The 22305-nt window shown below is 44.2% G+C and overlaps 1 protein-coding gene across 3 annotated transcripts in view; it reads left to right on the top strand.

Annotated features, from left to right (window-relative positions):
- The window catches only part of ADAMTS17 (ADAM metallopeptidase with thrombospondin type 1 motif 17), a 207083-nt gene that overhangs the window by 2413 nt on the left and 182365 nt on the right, over nt 1-22305 (top strand). For all 3 annotated transcript variants that reach the window (XM_061595291.1, XM_061595290.1, XM_061595289.1), the window contains exons 2-3: nt 755-1119; nt 12460-12625. In XM_061595291.1, coding sequence (XP_061451275.1) covers nt 755-1119; nt 12460-12625 — 531 coding nt within the window. The remainder of the gene's footprint in view (nt 1-754; nt 1120-12459; nt 12626-22305) is intronic.

Below are 22305 nucleotides of genomic sequence, written 5' to 3'. Positions count from 1 at the left end.
AAGTTGGGTTAGACCTGTTGTGGCCTCTTCATGCAGGCACATTATTGGTTGATGCTGCTGACTTCAAGCAATGGACTTGTCTTGTGTGAACCAGGTCTTCTGGAGTGCTAATGCTCATGGTGATGCAGCATGTCAGGATTTTGCTTTCTGGGCTTGATTTGATCTGCTCTGTAATTCTGACAAAATATCACAGATACTTAAAAGTATCTATTTTTAAAAAAAGTACTGGAGCTGATTCACGTACAGCATTTGCAACCTCTGACTGGAGAGTGCTGCCTTCTCAGTTGGAACGTGTGGGTTACACATTGTTGGAGGGAATTCATTCTGCATATGTTCAGAGGTGCCCTCTTACAGACTCCAGTCCTGTGCTCTGATGCTGAAAATAGGTTCTGAAAAGAGGCTCAGCTCTGGTGAGGTCATGGTTCAAATTAAGGCAGGGGTGGGGTACTTTCAGCTCGCGGGCTTCCCCATTTGACCCGTGAGGACGTTTTGTCCAAGCCACAACCACCTGCCCTGCAGCTGATGTCATTAGGTTTGGAGTAGGTAAAGGCGGGCTTGGATGAAAGGAGCTTTGCAAGCACTCTGATCAGCTTCCAAAGCACTAAGAGCCAGCTATTAAGACCGGAACATTAACGAGGAAGAGTAGGTAGGTCTGTTGTTTCTAATTTGGGAGTTGGGCATCTGGCTAGTGACCCGGTATTGCTGATGGCTGCTGATATCCCCTCCTTTTCCCTGTCTGTGTCCCTTTGTGCAGCCAATGCAGAGCTGGATGTGGTGGTCCCAGAGAAGGTGTCCCTTGACAGGATCTATTTACCGCAGAGTGGAGGGAGCATCTCCGAGGAGAGGCGGAAGCGACGCTCTGTGGCTCTGCTGCCGGAAGAGGAGGCCGAGGTGCTGATCGTCCGCCTTCCTGCAGGTGTTGGCCCCAATCCGGGCTCTGACCTCTACTTGAACCTTCATCGAAATGTGCACTTTTTGGCACCGGGTTTCTCTGTGGAGGAAATTGGCACGGACCAAAGCAGCCGTCGAGTGGATGTGGATTGCTTCTGCTTCTACACCGGCCACGTGCTGAACCACAGTGTGGACTCCTTCGCTTCTCTCAGTGCCTGCGGCGGGCTGGTACTTGTCTGCATGAATTTGCTCTTGATGGGTGCAGCCAGGTCGGGTGGGTGTGGTTACGTTTTGGGAAGATGGGCGGCGCCACCTCAGGAAGAGCCAGTTGGATGGGTGCATAGAATTAAGGGAGCCGCCAAGACCCTCTCTCTACCTGGAAAGCAGGGAACCTGGGTCACATATACACAGCGCACTTGTAGCGCATTGCTTTCCCCAAAGAATCCTGGGAACTGTAGTTTATTCTCCCAGAGCTATAATTTCCAGCACCCTTAACAAACAAAAGTATGGCATGGATGCGACCCTGGTCATACTAGGGAGCTGGTTGCAAAGCCATGTCATTCTTATCCTGGCACAAGTGGAACAAAATGTTGTAGCTTGGCGTGCTCCTGTTAGGAATGATACCCAGCCATTTCCTTTTCCAGGATACTCCGTTCTGTTCCCTCTTTGGATTTTCCGTTTTCCTACTCTAACATTCAGCCAGAATTCTGTGGTGCCTGAGCATGCTCAGGGCTCTCTGGGCTGTTTTGTAGGTTCTTCCCTGATACCAGGGTTTTTATTTTTGCATTCCTGCAAACATTTGGCATCCCTTAAGTGTGCCTTTCTCTTGTACGTGGATGGTGCTGTTTTGGCTACAAAAGGATCCACATTTGGAGAGTCCACCTGTTTGCCCAGCATGGCCAGGAGGCTGAATGGGTTTGTGGTACTGAGACCCACCTGAAAGTGGACTAAGGCCCACTGGCAGTCCTTGCTCCACCATCTGAGAAATTAGTTCCTCATTTTCGGAAGAATTTGCTGATCCAGAGCTCAGACTAAGTCCCACTAGTGGTCTCTGGCTCACCATTTGAGAATGGTGCCCTAGAATATTTGCCAACATCCCTGCTGGGATGAAGGGCAGGATATAAATCAAATAATAAATAAAATAAATAAACATTCCTTTGCAAAGAGGGCAGACAAGCTTGCACTTCAAGCAGGTCATCTGCCGTTGCAGATGGAATTTTCTTTGCTGCCCTGGGCTCCTACTGGGAGGAAGGGCGGGATATAAATCTAAAAAATAAAATATAATAAAATAAATAATTGCTGAGGAAATCCTGGATAGGGATCCACTGCAGGGTGTTCCTGGAATGTACCTTGAAAACCACTGCTCTACATAAGAAAAGCCCGGCCAGATCAGACCAAAGGCCCATCTAGTCCTGCATCCTGTTCTCACAGTAGCCAACCAGATGCCCATGGGAAGCCCACAAGCAGGACGTGAGCGCAACAGCGCTCTCCCCACCTGTGAGTTCCAGCAACTGGGAGCAGTGGCAGCAGAACATACACATCACAGTTAGTAGCCATTGATAGCCATTATCCTCCATGAATTTGTCTAATCATCTTTGAAAGCCATCCAAGCTGGTGGCCATCGATGCCTCTTGTGGGAGCAAATCCCATAGTTCAACTATGCACGGTGTGAAGAAGTACTAAATATTCCAACATTCAGCTTTATGGTATGTCCACGAGTTCTAGTTGTGAGAGAGGGAGAAAAACTTTTATCTCTCCAGGCCGTGCATGGTTTTATACCCTTCTGTCGTGTCGCTGCTTACTTGTTTTTTCTCTCAACTAAAAAGAGGCAGCAGCCTATACGACAGGCTTCCCCCCCCAAAGACACCTCTGCAGTGTGCAGGAGCCCTGGCCCCTTTTGTATCTTGTCACGCTACTAGCCCATAGTGAGGAACCAGGCTCTGCTTTGCACCCTTCACTTCCAATCCACCTTGTTGCATTGGGAGTCTTGCCTGTTTATTTTCTGCCTTGTTTGGTGACTCTGTAGGAATGCTGATGTTGGGATTGCTTCCAGCCTGCTGTCCCCGTCCCCTCCCTCCTGCCTCCCCACCTAGTGCAGGCTAGATATTCGCCCCTCAGGGTAGAAGGAGGCGGGGAGAGAGCTTAGTTTGGGAAGCTGTGGAGCACAGAGTCCTCAAGAAAGGAGGGGCACATGCTATTGTGCCTCAGGTGAGCACCTGCATCCACATAATAGGATACCTGCACCCTTTGTGACTGATGTTGGAAGCTGAGCCCGAATAGCACCAAAGGTTTCCCGGAGCTTAAAAATGATGCTGGTGCTTCCCCGTCTGAAATGCTGACAGGGTTCCCTCCCCCTTGCTGCAAAGCATGCTTTGTTAATCTCATTCATGAGTTGCTGAGCTCTTCAAACTGCCTCTTCTAGGCCAGCTGAAAAGGGTTCAAAGGGAGAGAAAAATAAGCCACGTCTTTCAAATCAAACGGGAATTTGTTTGTAGTGGCCACATTTATTGCTTGAGAAGTGATGATGGTGGAGAAGAGAATTAGTAGCACTCTGTCTGCTGGCAGTAGTCCCAGTAGGAAATGTTAGATAATGCTGCAACCCCATTTATGTGAGAGGTTGTTGTTGTTTTTATGTGCCTTCAAGTTGATTATGACTTATGGCGACCCTATGAATCGGCAACCTCCAATAGCATCTGTTGTGAACCATCTTGTTCAGGTCTGTGGCTTCCTTTATGGAATCAATCCATCTCTTGTTTGGTCTTCCTCTTTTTCTACTCCCTCCTGTTTTTCCCAGCCTGATTATCTTTTCTAGTGAATCATGTCTTCTCATTATGTGTTCAAAGTATGATAACCTCAGTTTTATCATTTTAGCTTTTAATGATAGTTCTGGTTTAATTTGTTCTAACACCCAATTATTTGTCTTTTTCGTGGCCCATGGTATCTGTAAATCTCTCTTCCAACACCACATTTCAAATGAGTTGATTTTTCTCTTATCCACTTTTTTCACTGTCCAGTTTTCACATCCATACATAGAGATCGGGAATACCATGGTCTGAATGATCCTGACTTTAGTGTTCAGTGATAGAACTTTGCATTTGAGGACCTTTTCTATTTCTCTCCTAGCTGCCCTCCCCCGTCTTAGCCTTCTAATTTCTTGACTATTGTCTCCATTTTGGTTAATGACTGTGCCAAGGTATTGATAACAATTTCAATGTCCTCATTGTCAACTATGAAGTTACATAAATCTTCTGTTGTCCTTATTTTAGTCTTCTTGACATTCAGCTGTAGTCCTGCTTTTGTGCTTTCCTTTTTAACTTTAAACAGCATTCATTTCAAATCATTACTGGTTTCTGCTAGTAGTATGGTATCGTCTGCATATCTTAAATTATTGATATTTCTCCCTCCAATTTTCACACTCATCTTGGTCCACTCCCATTTTCTGTATATGTTCTGCATATATATTAAAAAAAAAAAGGGTAATAAAATACACCCCTGTCTCACACCCTTTCCAATGGGGAACCAATCGGTTACTCCATATTCTGTCCTAACAATAGCGTCTTCTCCAGAGTATAGGTTGCACATCAGAACAATCAGATGCTGTGGCACCCCCATTTCTTTTAAAGCATTCCATAGTTTTTCATGATCTACACAATCAAAGGCTTTGATGTAATCTGTAAAGCACAGGGTGATTTCCTTCTGAAATTCCTTGGTCGGTTCCATTATCCAACGTATGTTTGCAATATGATCTCTGGTAACTCTTCCCTTTCTAAATCCAGTTTAGACATCTAGCATTTCTCGCTCCATATATGGTAAGAGCCTTAATTACTTAATTAATGTACTATGAAATTAAAAGTGCTTTACAGATTGTCATTGAAGTGGCACAATGTTATCAGAGCATCTTATCTTCTGCTCCTGAAGCCACTTGAACAGGATTGCTGCTGCTGTTGACTCATATTCACTCATCTTTTCTGAGCTCTTAGCTTTATTAGGAAGGATGGGATCAGTGCTTGAATTGTGGAGGGCAGTTAAAAAGCTCATGAAATCCACAATCTGGACACCTGACACCCCTGCCTCAATTTTACCTTGTAACTAAAATGGGTAAACTAAGGGTGTTGTCACACAAGGTTAAGGGGTGTAGGCCACCTCTGTACCTTCTATATTAATTTGAGCACTGCACCAGAGTTTCCATACCAAAGGGAGAGAATCCAGTGTAGATCCTGATACCCATTTGAGCTGACGTCCCCTCCAACCTTCTCCCCCTGCTGGAGATCCAGAACATTCTCCCCTGAGAGTCAAAGTTGTTTGGATCCTGACATTGCCCCAGATGTAAAGCAAGTCTTAAAAACAGTTAGCTATGCTGGTCCACTTGTCTGGAAAGTTCCCTTGGCCAGTTCTTTCAGACTCTAAGGCAGCAGGATCCCTTGTAATGTGGGAGAAAACTCTGATTTGACAGGAGGGAGTAAAGGACCAAGGTGAGTGCATGGGGTGTGGGGAGGAGGAGGCCTGGGCAGGGAGCAAGTTAAAGAAAGATCCTGCCTGGGGCCATAATATGGATAGATCTGGGATAACCTCTTGAGTAAATAAAGCAGTCCAGAGCTAGAGACTGAACTGCCTTCATCAACCAGACACAGGCTGCGTGCACACTTCTCTCCAAGAAATGGGGACTGTTGTTTAACGGTGCTGGGAATTGTAGTTCTGTGAGGGGTAAATTACAGTTCCCAGGATTCTTTGCAGGAAGCTATGAGCTTTAAATGTACTTTAAATCAGGGATGTGCTGGAATTCTGCCCAGTTTGGATTGGCTACCGAATTTTCCATTAATTTGCTTATTCTCTATTGTTATGGATTGGATTTTTATGCAGTGATTTTCTATAGCTGTTTTTGAAAATTGCTTTTTTAAAAAAAAAAATCACCCTATGAAATATCTATATTAAGAATGACAATGTTATTGATATATTCCTTTTAAAATATCGATATTAATATCGAAGTTTTTTGCGAAGGTGAAAGTGGCTAGCGGACAAAGAATGAACTCGAATCAATAATGGCCTGTTAGGTTGACGGAATTCTTTTCCAACCAGCACCAGCCAATGGATCCCATCCCTACTTTAAATGTGTGGAATGCGTGTGTGTGTAGCCACAGGAAGACATATTGAAAAGATCCGAACTGTAGGGGTCCATATTGTAGCTACTGATTTAGAAAAGCTAAAAGAAGAGCTAGGGTGGCCGTAAAAAAAGTAGGGGACTGTTCCCCCCCCCGTCCCCATGCCATTCAAGCACTGGGTGGAATCAAGTGTTGAACCATTGTTTATACATCTCGCTTTAAGGACTTAGAGCCAATGTTTCTCCTTTGGAGCAGTTTCCCCAGTTTACATTGCGTTGGGGTCGATTGAGAACTTCATTTCAGTTGTTTCAAGCCATAGCTATCAAATTCACACTTTCTGAAACAGTATGAGAACCGAAACACAGCCATCCTTCGAAATTTTGCACTTGTTCAAACTTTGCAGTGCAGTTTGCCAGGCAAACAGCGTTTACAAAAATGCATATATTAGGGGAAAGGCCTAAAAATGAACATATGAGCAAAAGCAGCATGCAAAAATGCATTATATGATGAGAAATGGCTTGCAAAAACGTGTACATTAGTCACAAATGCCTACAAAAATGTGTTTATTAGGACAAATTCTCACTAAAATGCTGGAGAATTTTAATAAGGGTTTTTTTTTTTAAAAAAGTGCAAATTGCTGCAGAAATATGGAGAATGGATTTGAAGACTGAAAAAATGAGAAAATGAGAGAAGTGGAATGGACAGATGCTTCCATCCCCACTGAGTTAGTTTGGTGTTGTTAATTCTGATTGATAACGTCCTTCCGGGGCCTCAAGAAGAGGTCTTCCACGCTCGTTTCCTGGGACCATGTTAGCTGGAGTTACTAGGGATGCGTGTGCATGCTAGCACTGAGTGAGCTACCACTGAGCTATGGCCCCTGCTTACTTTCCACCCTGGAAATTGAATAGAGCATGGGCATGCCCTAATTCCTGCAATGACAGCTTGCTGCATACCATGATCTGTAGCTGAAATCTCTGCTGTGATGAGTGGGTTGTCTGGAAGTTCTCTATCTCCTAAAACTCGTTGCAGTTTTAATGGGAATCCCATCTGCAAAAGAACAAAGCCAAGGGTTGCTTGTGAACAGCAGTTACATTCATGACATCTGTGTGCCATGCATAAGTCAGATAACACGGACTATGCAATAAACTAACCACAATAGATAGGAACATGGACCCTCTCCTACCATTGGTCTGCTTCCAACCTTGCAAACTGCATCATTGTTGGCAGAGAACAGATTGCAGCAAGGACTACATATCCTGAAAACCACTACTAAACACATGAGATGGAGGAGTAGAGAACACGATATTCTAACTATGCTCAGCTGCTGATGCTGGGAAGATTTATCCAGATGCTCAGTGAAGAGCAGTGACTACAATTGTCTTAGTGGACAATAGGGAGAGCAGGAAGGCTCAGAGCATCTGGGATTGAGTAGAATGCCCATTGCCATATTGGTTGCCAGTTTGTTCCTGGGCCCAGTTCAAGGTGCTCACGTTAGTGTTGAAAGCCCTAAGTGACTTAGTCCCAAATATCTGAAAGACAGCCGCCTTCCTTACAGACCTTCTTGGGTGTTGAGATTAGCACAGGGGGCCCTTTTGGTAGCTAGGAGTGGTAGTGGCCTGGGAGAGGGCATTCTGTGTGCCAGCTGCTAAGCTGTGGAACTCTCTTTCCACCATGGCAACTTCATTGGACAACTTTTGGTGAATGCTGAAGATGTACCTCTTTCCTCTGGTCTTCGACACTTGAGATGTATATTTTTTGGGCCCACCCTAATTTCTATGAAGATGTTTAGGTTGTTTTTAATTGCTTTTAATTATGTGTTTTAAAATGGTTGTAACCTGCCCTGGGACCTTTGGGTGAAGGACGTGTAATAAGTTCGATATAATAATAATTTATTTTTTTGCTGGACCTGTTGTTCATTTGTAGGAATGAGCTCACTGCCTCTTGCAGGCATCTTTTTGTTTTGCATCCTCGAAAAGCCCTTTTGGCAATTGTATTTGGGGGTGATTGTTTCAAGAGTAGCAGCACATTCAGGAATTGCTCTCCTTCCTTTGCATTGACTTAAGGGCTTCACTGCATGTTGTGTTAACAAGGGCCTTAGCAACTGCATTGCAGGCTTTAAAAATGTGTGCAAGGGCGGTGATGTGCAAGAATCTTTGGCACTGCAGTGTGTGGAGGAAGGTAGGGTGTAAACCTTCCCTCCCCATCTGATAAAAATCTCTCCCTCTCTCTCTCACTCTGTGGCTGCAATTACCATTAGGAAAAAACTCCCATTGGTGCCAATGGGAGATTGTTTCCTAATGCTAATTACCATAATTAGGTAATTTGTTCCATAGTTGAACTGCTCCTACTTTCAGGACATTTTTCCTAATGTTCAGCCAAAATCCACCTTCCTGTAACTGAGACTCAAGATCCAGTCCTGCCTTGTGGGACATCTGAGAGCTAATCTTTGCCCTCCTCTTTTGCAGGCTAAATATACTTGGTTCTTTTGACTTTTTCTCATAGGCAGAAGAGGCTTTTTGATCTGGGCAATGGGGGGGGAGCAGTGCCCCCCAGGGCCCCCTCAGAGGCCAGAACTTGAGACCACTCTTCCTCTCCTCTTTTCCCATCCTATAATTGCTTGTTCTCTGCTCTTCGTCTGTCTTCTTCCTTGGAGTCAGCATCACTATGGGCTGTTTTTATTCATTGTGTAAGAGGTGATGGTATATACAAAGTAATCCTTCAGAGGTCTACTTGGATCCATTCCAGTCTGGCTTCAGGCCTGATCATGGCACTGAAACCGCCTTGGTCGCCCTTGTTGATGACATCTGTCAGGAGAGAGATGGGGGAATGTGACCCTGCTCATTCTCCTTGATCTCTTAGCGGCTTGTGATACAGTTGACCTCAGTATCCTTCTGGAACTCTCGAGGAGGTTGGAGTTGGGTACGCTGTTCTTCAGTGGTTCCGCTCATACCTCTGGAGCCGCTTCCAAAAAGTAGTTAAGGGAGACTATTGTTCAGCACCATGGGAATTATTCTGTGGCGTTCTACAGGGTTCCATCTTGTCTCCCATGCTATTTGACATCTATATGAAGCCGCTGGGAGCTGTCATCAGGTGATTTGGAGTGAGGTGCCATCAATATGTAGATGACATACAGCTCTACCTCTCTATTCTATCTGACTCGGGAGAGGCAGTTGAGGTGTTGGAGGCAGTGATGGACTGGATGTGGGCCAATAAATGGGCTGAATCCTGAAAAGACAGAGGTGTTATGTGTCCAGAGTTCTCATGTTCAGGAGATGGGAAGACAGCCTGTTCTGGAAGGGGTTGCTCTTTCCTTGAAGGAGTAGGTCCGCAACCTGGGGGTACTCCTTAATCCAGCACTGTCACTGGAGGTTCAGGTAGCCTCAGTGGCTAGGAGTGCCTTTTTCCAGCTGTAACTGGTTCACCAGCTTTGGCCCCTTTTAGACAGAGAAGACTTGGCCACAGTGCTCCATGCTTTGGTAACTTCCCGACTGGATTATTGCAATGTGCTCTACGTGGGGCTGCCCTTGAAGATGACTTGGAAACTTAAACTTGTCCAAAATGCAGCAAACAGATTACTGGCTGGGGTTCCCTTTGGAACTTATATAACCCATTTTAAAACAGCTGTATTAGTTGCCAGTTCATTTCTGGTTTAAGATGCTCACGTTAGTGTTTGAAGCCCTAAGTGACTTAGGTCTCAAATATCTGGAAGGCTGCCTCCTTCCCTATAGACCCTCTTGGGTGGTGAGATCAGCAGAGGGGGCCCTTTTGATAGTTCCACCACCCTCAGAAGTTTGGGAGGGTAGCCCCAGGAGAGGGCCTTCTCTGTGGCAGCCCCTAGGCTGTGGAACTACCTCCCCCCAAGGTACATCTGGCAACTTCATTGCACAACTTTTGGTGAATGCTGAAGATGCACCTCTTTATCCTGGTCTTTGACATCTGAGATGTATATTTTTTGGGGCCATCCTAATTTCTGTGATGTTGTTTAGGTTGTTTTTAACTGTTTTTAATTATGTGTTTTAAATGGTTGTTACCTGCCCTGGGACCTTTGGGTGAAGGGCAGGTAATATATTCTAATAACAGTGATGATGATCATCATCATACTTAGACATAGGACTCACTGAGTTCAGTGGGGCTCATTCCCAAATTAGCATGCATAGGATTGTAGCCTTGTATTCAGTCCATAGTGGCTTTTGCAAGGGAGGAAAATGGGGAGAAAGCCATCATTCGTTGTCTCTGGCCGCTGTGGTCACTTGGCCCCACCTATCATTACTCGCCCTTTCCTTTGCCCCACCAGTCCCAATGGGCACCAGGTGCTAGCAGGGCTTGCTTTCCATAAAACTGATCATCTTTGCTGACCTCCACTGAACCTCTTCTAGTTTGTCGATCCTAGTCTAGCCCTCTCCCTGATATGCTAGTTTTCTGTGTGTAAGGAATGCACAGAATGTTTTTCAGTCCATGCGAGATGCCTACCAAAAGTCTGAAGAAGCACGGCCCAGACCCTGGCTTTCTACTTCAGGAAGAACTAGGCCAGTGCTGTTACTCATGTCTAGATATTTAATAGTGGTAGAGCTCAGGAAAGGCTTTCTACAGAGTGCAACTATGCCCCTATATTTCCATATCATGAAACCCCCCCTCCTTCTGCCTTTTTACTGTTCTGTAAGGGATGTTCTAGTTAAGTGATGCAATAGCACCATCCACTAGCGGTTGACAGAAACAGCCCCTGCCTGTGTACTGCAATGTAGTTCAGTGCTGTTAAATTAATTCTAATTCACTGTGAAAGAGGCCACAGAAACTGGTTCTCCTCGGAACCCATTGGGTAGCCCTGAACAACATTTAACCCACCAATCTGAATGCAGCTTTGCAGCCATGGGACTGGCCTACCAGACAGCAAAAAGAGGAGGCTAATTGAGGCCTTGGTAGGCTGTGTATGGCTGCTGTGTCCCAGCTGTGCAGGCCTGTCAAATGAGGGTACCTGGTTGGACTCGTTGGATCAAATGCAGCCAAGTTTCTCGTTCAGCCAGATCTTTGCAATGTTCACCACAATGTTCCACAGATTGAGAGGAAAAAAGATGATGTGTGATCCCATAGCAAATATGAAATGTACGGCCTTTCCAGTGCTCATTTTAAATTTATATTTTGAACCTGGCATCCGTTTGGCCTTCAATGGAGGTGATGATGAGACTGGCTTAAGAATATAAGAGCCCTACTGGATCAGATCAATGGCCCACCTAGTCCAGCACCTGTTCTCACAGTGGCCAACCAGATGCCTACGAGAGGCTTGCAAGTAGGACCTGAGTGCAACAGCACTCTCCCCTCCTGTGGTTTCTAGTAACTGGCTTTCTCAACTCCTCCTTATGTGTATCCCCCCCCAAAGGTTTTTTTCAGGGCAACTTCAGAGCGGCTTTTTCATACCAGACCAGGGCCCCATCTGCACTACACATTTAAAGTGGTATCATACCACTTTAAACAGTCATGGCTTCCCCCAAAGAATCCTGGGAACTGTAGTTTAAGGGTCCTCAGAGTTCCTGTTCCTCTCATGGAACTACAATCCCCAAAGTGCTTTAACTATCCATCCCTTTTCCCAGGGAACTCATTTGTGAAATAAGCAGGCAACTAGTGCAGCTGTCATAACACAGGTTATATGAGATCTAAATGGAACCCCAGCCAGTAACTTTTATTTTTCAGCAACTTCCAGTATGGACACTGAGCCCATCTCAGTTCTGCACTGCTGTACTGGGAATACCAAAGCACCCTAGAATGTAAAACAGAGGAGGAAGATTTATGAATCAGATTTATGAAGTTCATCCCCACCAGTAAAATTTAGGTGTCTTCTTTCTGCCTTGGCTGAATTCTCCTGAAAATGTTGGTTAAACAGAAATGAGAGCAGGTCTGTCATTTTAGTTTGTAATCTTGTTATATTATGTCAGTGAGACTGCCCGGGTGTAAGTGACGACAAAGACAGGCATGTTGTTTGTGTGTGGCCTGTGTAATTTATTACACATGTGCAATGTAGATTATAAATCACATTAGTGCAGTCAGCTGTTCCACATCCCAGCATTTGTATGTATGTGCAGAGAATTTATTTGGGCGCTGCCTAGCTGGTATAAAACGCTTTAAAAACAAAAAGCCACTATCCCTCCACCTCTTGAAGTTTTGGGTCTTATTCTCAGTCTGTACCCAGCTGGTGGGTTTTGCATACAGCTGTACAGTAAGAAAAAAAGAGAGATAATTCTCTTTTAAAACTTTAATGCATGCCTGAGGACGCAGTGACGGCACACTAAAATTTTGCTAGCACTCTCAGTGTGACGTAGTAGTTAGCCTAGCAAGATCATAAGCTTATAGAAGAAATGTACAAACATCTTTTGCCTGATGGGGTGGAAGTTTGTTCTCCTGCTTGCTGAATTATTGAATACTCTTGGGAGGTGTAATCCAAAATGATGCCAAGGATATTTTTTGTTGTGGTGAACAGGTTGGCTATATCCAGATTGGATCAGAACAGGTGCAGATACAACCCGTGAACAAGTCCGAGACCTCATTTGATGGGAAAGAGCACTTCATCCGGCGCAAACGGTCCACCAGATCAGCCCGCCTTGCCAAGTCGGAGATCCCAAGTGAGCCCTGCAGAGTGGTAGCAGGTGGGTGAATGTGAAATCACTGTGTGAATGAGTGGCCCCCCATGCAGTGGTGGTTGCAGCAACTGGAGTTGGCCCTGTTCTTTCTTTCTTTCGTTTACGCATTACTTCCCATAAAACAGTGATATGATGTCTGGATGTTGTTGGCCTCCAACTTTCATCAGCCCCTCCCCCCCCCAGCCAGCATGACCAACGGACAGGGACGAGCAACAAATGGGAGGGCCTTAGGTTCTCCATCCCTGCCGTAAAACTTCCCAAAGTGATTTAACAATAAAAACACACATAAAACAATTCCAAGTCCTATACAAGATACTGGCTGGCAGAGCAATCCAAGCTCTAAGCAGCCAGTGAGATTTACGCTGGGGTAAATTATGCTAGTTTAGCTAAGCCTTATTCCAAACTTGATTTAGAGCGGGACTACTTCTAGCTGAGTCGGCCAAAACCTGGAAGAGGGAGAACAACCCTTTAAAATAGAGCTAAAATAGAAATGGCGGTGCCCTTGGCTCCCCCCCACCACTAGGTATGTGGCGTTTAATGGGGACAGACCCATGGCTCCTGAGAGAGAAGCAAGACTCAACATTTGGGGCAAAATACCTGAGAAATTCTGAGGGAAGCCAAAAAACCAATTAAGACTAATTACATTTCTTGGGGCAGTTCTACACATTCTTTCTTGGGACACACAGAAACACAGGAATGCAGATTTGCTAGCCAAGCGGTGCTATATTCTTTTTTTTTTGCTGAGACTTGGGGCTCACAGGGGAAGTGGAAGCAGTTAGCAGAATCTCTTTCACTTGGAAGGGCCAAGTTGGGTTGAGTCTAAGCTAGGTAGCTCAGGACCCTGGTCAGCTCCCAGCGGGCTGTGCTTTCATAGGTGAGCTATGAAAGATGTTGTCTTAGCAAAGAACCTGAACCTTCTGAAGGCTTAAGAAGACTGGCAGAGCCTTCCCTTCCAGTGTCTTGCTTCTCTGGAAATGAAATCCTTAAAGAATATATAGCTGATTCTGCAGTCTCACGCTCCTTCAGGGGAGGATGGGCAGACATCAAGCTTATGTGAGATGTTGTGGGACTCCAACTCCCAATTTTGTGTTTTCCTAGAACCCCAAGGTCTACCAACTGGAGCAAGGTGCAAAAGACACAGAATTAAAGAACATGGTGCTCTCTGAGCTGCTGCTGAGCAATGAGTACCAGTACTGAGCTGTGCTTCTAGTCTCCCCTTCCCAGTCCATTTCTGGATCTCCAAATGAAGTTTTGTTCATTTAAGCAGTCTCATTGGAAGGAGTTACTATTAAGCAATTGGTAGTCAGAAATCCTTCCTGATCTACTTCAAATCACCCAGAGACTTATGAGTAAGTCCCAATTTACCTTCTGCCCACCCTTGCCGTATGATAGGAGAACCACTGTTCAGGCTGGGACAGTACAGAAGGGGGTGCCAAGGGCTTTCTACTGAGTGTGTTTCATCCAAATATGAGTCATCCTTGGGGGAGGACACTGGGAAGTAGGAGACATTACATGCTAGGGCGGGGGTAGCCTCCAGATTTTGTTGGACTCCAACTCCCTTCAGCCCCTGCCAGCATGGCCAGGAGTGGGAGTTGTAGTCCAGCAACATCTGGTGAGCACCAGGTTAGCTACCCCATGATGGGGGTTTCATTGGCCTCTTCTCAATGCTGGAGGTCCTGTTGGGAACCCAGGGCTACTGCAGAATCTCTCTCTGTTGTGAGTAAGGATTATTGAGGTTCAGGCTCAGAATTGCCACCAAGTTTCACTGAAAGTGAAATTTCAAGGGAAAAATTGAGACGTCCCTGTGAGTGTGTGTTATGTGCCTTCAAGTCGATTTTGACTTATGGCGACCCTGTGAACCTAATGCATTTGGAATATCTTCTTTAGAACTAGGTGTAATCAACTCTAGTTTTTGGCTTCCAAGTATTGTTGGGTTCTTTGTCTTCCACTGTCCCAGTCTCAGTGAGCATGAGCCACCACTGCTTACAGGGTTGGTAGATGCCTGACATGAACTGGAAACATACAACCTAGAACACACCCCAGAATCTTCTCCAATATACATTTTCTCCATAGTTGTAGGTACAAACCATAGTTCTGTGTGCTTTTATGTTGCAGGTTGTAGGTACAAACCAGAGTGCTGTGTGTGTTTACATTGCGGGGAGGGAGCTGTCATTTGCCTGCAATTATTTTTGGAGAAGTGACCAAGAAGTGGCAACCTTGCTAGTGAATTATATCACTTTGCAGAAAAATTTGGTTGGGGACTTCTAAATGTTATGAGTAGCCTTCGCATAAACTGGTTGACTTATTTCAAAAATACACTAATTGGTAATCTAGTCGATAGTGCCCTTCATTTGGTTTCTAAAATATGTTAGCTATACAAATTAAGCTAAATTTATGGGAGAGAAGAATAACTCAAATATTTTATTTGGGGGCAAGGATGAAATTCTTATTTAAATGAGTCAAGATACAATCAAAACACGTTGAAAGCAAAGCATGCCTTCTTAAACTGACTATAAATGTGGTGTTTTCTCTAGGAAGTCTTAATCACCTTTTGAAAAGTCTCAGGCAGTGATTTAAAGTCCCATTACCTGGAAATTATTTATTTCTCATAAAATGCAGCTCAGGAGTGCAAAATGCAGGCAGATCATCTTCCAAGGAATTATGATAATTTAATGCTTATGACACCAAGCTCATAAATTACTCTGAAATGTGCAACTGCCTAAAATTTGGCTCAGCCTGAAGCACATTCTCTATTTAAAGCCTACAGTCATACTCCAAAGAGAGATAGGAATTTATTACAGCAAAGCCATCTCTTCTTAGGAAGTGGGCTGGTTTTATTTTTATTTATTAATTTTGAACACACCCTTTTTCTGCACAAACAATGTTGATTTTTGAGCTAGAGGCTTTTATTTCTATTTATTTCTATTTATTTCTATGTTTTTGTATTTTATGCTGTTTTACTCTTATGTACACCGCCCAGAGAGCCTTTTGGCTTTGGGCGGTATAGAAATTAAATTAAATAAAATAAATAAATAAATAAAAAAAATGATGTCCCTTGAAATCTTGTGGTTCTTTGAGAACGTAACAGGCTGCTCTCTGGGACGATTGAGACGAGATCCCAGCCATCCTCTGTGTGACAACCTTTCATGTACTTGAAGAGTGCTATGGTATTTCCTTTCAGTCTTCTCATAGAAGTCAGTACAGGCAAAACTAGAATTAGTTGGCTCTGCCTGCCATTGGCTCTGGCTTCCAACTACTGTTGGGTTCTTTGTCTTCCACTCTCCTAGTCTCAGTGGGCCCCAGGCACCATGATTCATAGGGGTGGTAGATACCCGGTATGAACCGGAAATATACAACTTAGAAAACACCCCAGAATTGTCTCCAATATGCACAGGGGTTCCTAAGCAGACAAATCAACATGGACATGGTTCCTGATGGTAGGCTGTCTGAAAACTGTTGCTCTTGCCTAGGGCTGGAGAATGTGTGGCCCTCCAGATGTTGTTGGACTACAGCTCCCTTAGCCATCCTTTGAAGTTAGCACATATCCAAATTCTGCAATGCAGTTCTCCAACCAAAGAACGTTTACAAAAATGTGTAGATTAGTGGAAAATGTGCATAAAAATTAATATATTAGTGAAAATAATGCACAAAAATGCATTCTGTTAGGAGAAATTGCAAACGTGTCCATTAGTCAAAACTGCATGCAAAAGATGTGAACCGAAACACAGCCAGCCTTCAAAATTCCTACTTCTCTGAATCTTGTAGTGCAATTCTCCGCCCAAATGGTTTTCTAAAAAATGCATGTTAGGGAAGATTGCTTGCAAAATATGTGTACCTCAGTCAAAACTGCATCAAAATGCATTTATTAGGAGAAATTCGCATGAAAAATGCTTGAGAATTTTCATGAAGATCTTTTTTAAAAAATGGCAAATTGATGCAGAAATGCGAAGAACTGAATTTAAGATTGAAAAATGAGAAACAGAAAGAACCAAATTTGACCTAAGCACCACTATCCCTGCTCCAGGTGATTCACATCATTGGGATGCTTGGGGAATCTGTAAATTCCAACACAAACTAACCCAGTCTGCACCCCCCAGAGTAAAGTGTGGCTCAGAACACAGCTGTCCTTCAAATTTTGCACATCTCCAAATTTTGCAATGCAGTTCATGGCTCAAGAAAAGTACCAAAATACATACAAAATGTACTTTGTTTAGAAATGTGAACTTTGAAAGAAAATATGTTTAGAGATGCATATTTTGTGAAAACGTACAGTCAGAAGATGTATTTAAATATGATTGTTGGTGCTGATTTTTAAACAATACAGATAAATGCAGAAATTAGAATAGATTTATGAATGAACACTTGCCAGACTGACATGGACCAGGAATAGAATGAACCATCCCTCCATCCCAGCACTATAAATGGACTATAACATTGAGCCAATATGGATTTGAACTACATCATTTCTGTCAGTTGGTTTCCAAGCATCTTTTTCCTGCTTTCTAGACCATATTCAGAATGTTCACAAGTGATGGGGCTCCAACTAAATTACTTCACTGTCACTTGGGGAAATGTCTTTCCTGAAAAAGAAAGAAACTGTGATGACTGACATTTGTTTATGAATGTCTCCTATATCAGTCCAGAACTTCTTCTAATCAGCTGGAGTCACCAGACAAATTAATGTTTGCATGCCTGGTTTAACATTTCTGTAGAAATTGGAAATGGATCTTAAATTGCACAAAGGACTTTTGCCTTTGAATGCATGAGCCTGTAACTGCATTTCTACAGTAGTGCCATAAGTTTTGAAACCAGAAAACTAGGATTCAGAATTCCCAGATAGGGTTTAGTATTTCATGTCTCCCCCCCCCCCCACAAGGGCTAGGTATACAAATTCAGGTATCAGCTGTGTACCATTTCCCCAAACCATTATTAATTCTAACCACACGTTATTCCAGCATTAGATTTCCCCCACCCCCTGGCCTATGTATTCTTAATGATTTGCCCTATACAGTACCATGTTATTTTTTTTTCCTGTGGGTTTAACTTGGCTTGAAAAACCCATTGTTATGGCCAAAGCCTGCACACACTAAAAATAGCGAGCAATGTAATGAAACCTCTATTATCCCATATTAGGAAGTATCTGTTGAAATATTAACGAGTGCATTTTTTTTATGACAGCTTGCGTTAGATGTATTGTGAACTCAGTTTATAGGCTGTGGAACTTTCGTCTTGGATGCCCGTCTACAGTTTCCCTACACTGTGCTAAATCATTTTAAAGCTAATGAAAAGGCAGGTAGTTTTTAAACAACTCCCTCCCCCCCCCCAAATACCTTTGGCATCTTATTAAGGGGCAACTCTGAATATTATGGGTGATAGCTAGTGCTAGTCCTACTCAGAGTAGACCCATTGAAATTAATGGGGGGCATGGCTAATGTAGGTTCGGTCATTTTAATGGGTCTACTGTGAATATGACTTAATTGGATTGCACCCTATACTTTATGGATTAACAACTTTAATGGTCTAATGTTGCAAGTATATTTTGCCATAATGCGTCCCCTGTGGAGGAAATCAGAGCCAGTAAGGGGCATAGGTTAGAGCAGTGGTCCCCAAACTCCCCCCACATGGACCACTTGAAAATTGCTGATGGTCTTGGCCTGTTTAAATCCTGTTAAAATAATTAAATGTGACTTTTAAAGCCTGATTGCCTAAAGTGCTGTGATATTGCTGCTATTTTTTAAAATTGCATCATGCACTGGAAACTTATATTTATCAGTTGCTTTGAAGTTTTTTATGGAAAGCAACCTAATAATAATTATAATAATAGTAATCAGCATCATTGCAGATGGGGACTGGAGGTGAGACACAGGGGTTTGCTGAAGGCTCCCTCACTTAAATGACAACTGAACCAGCTCATAGACCACACTCTTTGCTAATATGCTAAACTCAGCTGTGATTCCTGGGGGTGGTTTTGGGTAAAAATCCAATTGTATATTTGTGGGGGTGATGTTAGGGCTGTAAGAAGGCATCCTTTTCCATTTGTCACATGCCGCCTTGCTTCCGTTCTGCTGCAGTTTGTCTTCTGCAAAAAACGATGTTATTTGTCTCACTGTCTGCTGTGGTGTAATTACATAATTTATGTAATTATGTAAATTACGTAAGTAATGCCATTGTTATTCCAGCCCATTCATTCAAAGGAAATGCAGTGTAAATGGTGAAAAAAGTAATCCATTACGTTTGCGGACTGAAAGTAACAACAGCAAATACCGATCGTATTCACTGGATTTATTTCTGTTGCAGACACGGGACAAATATGCTGGAGACATAGGGACCCTGCTGGTGTCCTGCTCCCAGAAAAGGAAAGGGTCTAAGAACCCACGAGACCCTGGATGACCACATCCTTGCCTTGTGGGGAGAGGGCAAGAGTTGGCCCCCAACTTCTCTTCAACCCCACCACTGGCCAAATCTCTCCCCCATGACCCAATCTGCATTATAGATTTAAAGCAATATTGTATTGTTGTGCACCTCCCCAATGTCCGGGCGGTGAGATTTCCGGGGTTCCAGCGCTCCTCCAGGGTTTGGTTTCCTTTGGGAAGAAGGTCAGCGGAGACTGTGGTGTCTTTATGAAATATGGTTTATTTCTTTATACACATTCCAACCTGAGCTTAAGATGGAGGGGGTTCAAGGCATCAGCAGTCCAATATCCAGCTTTTCCATCTGTATTACAGGAGGCACCCCAAATGGCATGGTACAGAGAGCCAGTTTCTCTGCCTGCCTCCAGTTACCAGCCTTTCTCTAGAACACACTCTACACACACTCTAAGCACAAAGTTCTGCTAGTGGCCAGGAAAGGGGGGAGGAGGCTCTCCTGAAGAGTTTTAATAACAAAAGGATCTTCCTGGCCCATTTCACCAGTTGCTGGGCAACTGATAGACCCATTATCCTACCTGGCCACTCTATTTGTTTAACAAAAGAAATTCATCTGGCCAGCAGAGCCAGCCCCAAAGCACAGGATTCCAAATCAGAGGCTGGAAAGGGGACCCACAGGAATCATCCATTCTAACCCCCATGCTCATAACAATATCCATTTAACAGTCATTGCTCCCCACAGAATTCTGGGAAGAGGGATTAATTGTTTAACCACTCTGAGGATTGCAGCTCTGTGGGAGGAATAGGGAGTCTCTCCTCGCAACTCTCAGCACCTTTCACAAAGGATGTTTCCCAGGATGTTTGGGGAAAGCCCTGATCATTTAAAGAGGAATGATATTGCTTTAAATGTATAGTGCAGATGGGGCCATACCTCTGTGTGGCCCCCGTGCCTGGCAGAGGAAGGCAGTCTGGCTTTGTTTTCTTTGGCTGCGTGTTCAGATCCACCCATGTTCAGTGTTCGAATTACAGAGGGACTAAAAGCAACTTGGCTGCCCTTCCCATCCACCCTTAGGAACTGTGTGTAGAAGGTTATGGGGGGGCTGGGGTTTGGCTAATATTGGGCAGAGTGAGGGGTGGGGCTTGTGGGGTTTCATTAAGGACTCACCTATCTTTCTCCCTCATAGTGAGATCACTGCTGACACCATAGGGCTGGAGATGTGAAGGGCCAGAAAAAAAAATTCAGGGGGGAAGCAAACATTTCTTTCTTTTTTGTTCTTTTCACCCATTTTTTTCTGGGGAAATTTTGTGGGGGAAATAGAAAACAACTCTCTCTCCCCCCCCCAATTTTTCTGTTTCCCCCCCCAGGCCTTCACAATGCTACACAGGGTAGCCCTGAACTCTCATAGATTTAAATACACAAATGCAAAGGGTATTTTATCTTGTATGGAAACCCTTATTTGCTGGGGCTGCAAGAGGATTCTTGTACGTCTTGCAGCACTGATAAGGCAAAAGTATGCTACTGTCACATGCCCGGCTAACATTCTCTTTCTGACGGATCCTGTAATTGTTTAGTAAGTTACTTTTCCGCAGGAGCTCTTGTCCTTGTTTCAAGCTCTTCTTGAAACTGGCAAAATTAATAGCTGGGTGAGAACTGAAGTGCAAAACCACCCATCTCCTGAAGTGTAAAGTCTTGTTCAGTCTCCCTGGGGAATGCCCAGTCCAGCCTCGTTGAATTTCTTACAGAGCCCTGTATACATTTCCTTAAGAGGCCTGTGTAAATCATTAGGACTTTTGCCAATCCATCATACTAACTGTGGGGACCAGGGGTGATGAAAGGGAAAAGGATTTCTTGTTTTGGAAGACTGGGGAATTAGGATGGAACAAGCTCTTCCTCCTGGATCAGCCCTGCACAATCCACAAACACAGCCCACCAACCATATATTGGGACCTGTTGCCCTCCCTTAGTTTTGCTTACTCAGGGTGCTTCCAAACGGGTGTTTATTGTGACATCAGTGCTTCTCATGCCTGTAAGCTTTTTTCACAGTGTCCGTGCAATGTTGGTGGCATCAGAATGTATTTTTCCTCCTTTAATCCAGATAGAGGCTGGGACAGCACAGTTGGGAGGAGAGGCTGGTTGGGAGTCCAGAGTCGGTGAGTTCAAATCCCCGCTCGTGTCTCCTGGGTGTAAAGGGCCAGCTAAAGATCACCCCCACAGTGAGTGACTCAGGGGTTATGTGCCCTGCCGCCTGTGCAGCTGTGGGCAAGCTGCAGAGTCCCAAGGAGCCCAGTTGCCCCCAGCTGGCAGTTGCGGACAAGGAAGGGGCTGGCTTGTGCAGCTGTGGCAAGCTGAGCAGGCCTTAGCCAGCTGGAGAGGACTAGCCTCAGAGGGAGGCAATGGTAAACCCCCTCTGAATACCGCTTGCCATGAAATCCCTATTCATAGGGTCGCCATAAGTCGGGATTGACTTGAAGGCAGACCATTTCATTTTTCAATCCAGATAGGGATGTCGGACAGTTACAACAGATGTAGGAGTGGAAATTGCTGATGTTAATTTACTTGTCCCATGTCTGGAACACGAATTAAACCAGGAAATACAATCGGTATTCACTGTTGTCCCTCCCTCCCTCTTCTCCTCCTCCCCCATGTTTAGTTTCACCTATCCTAAGCATGATTGCAGGGGAGTAAATCCCATTGAACTCAATAAGCATGTAAATGATCAATCCATTCTCAATAAACATGCACAGGATCCCATTTCTTACATCCTGGATTAAAAAGAAGAGAAATTCACTAAGAGGCAAAAAAAACCCCCAACCCTTGTGGTTTAAGAACGTACCTATAGCCAACAGAGATATTTCTATCAAACTTTAAAAAGCAGGAAAATTGGGCAGCTTTAGTGAGTGCACCAGGGAAGCAGGAGACCTTACCTCCTCTCTGAAATATTGTACTGCCCTACAAATTTGTCAAAATGCAAACACAATTTGGGTTGGTCTGTCACAGTCCAATCCACTTCCTGTTCTCCATCCCTGTCCTAAAATGACCTCCCAGCACTTTCCCCGTAGCTCAGAAGGTTCCTTTCCTAAGCTAAAAGTGTGTGTGTGTGTTAGAAGAGACTTCAGCAACTGAACAGAACAATTGTAAAGGCTGACAGAGATACATTATTCAATCACAAGTGTGAGAAACCATGAGAACTTGGTCTGTATGGTCAGATACCATGTCAAATGTGACTAACTGTCAGCAAAATCTGGGGGTGACTGGAGAGGCCTCAAAGGAGAATATTTAATACTGCTAGAAAAGGCTTCTGAACGTATTATTTGCTTTCT

The sequence above is a fragment of the Rhineura floridana genome, chromosome 14 (assembly GCF_030035675.1).
Source record: "Rhineura floridana isolate rRhiFlo1 chromosome 14, rRhiFlo1.hap2, whole genome shotgun sequence".
NCBI lineage: Eukaryota > Metazoa > Chordata > Lepidosauria > Squamata > Rhineuridae > Rhineura > Rhineura floridana.
This window is presented reverse-complemented; position numbering and strand designations above follow the sequence as displayed.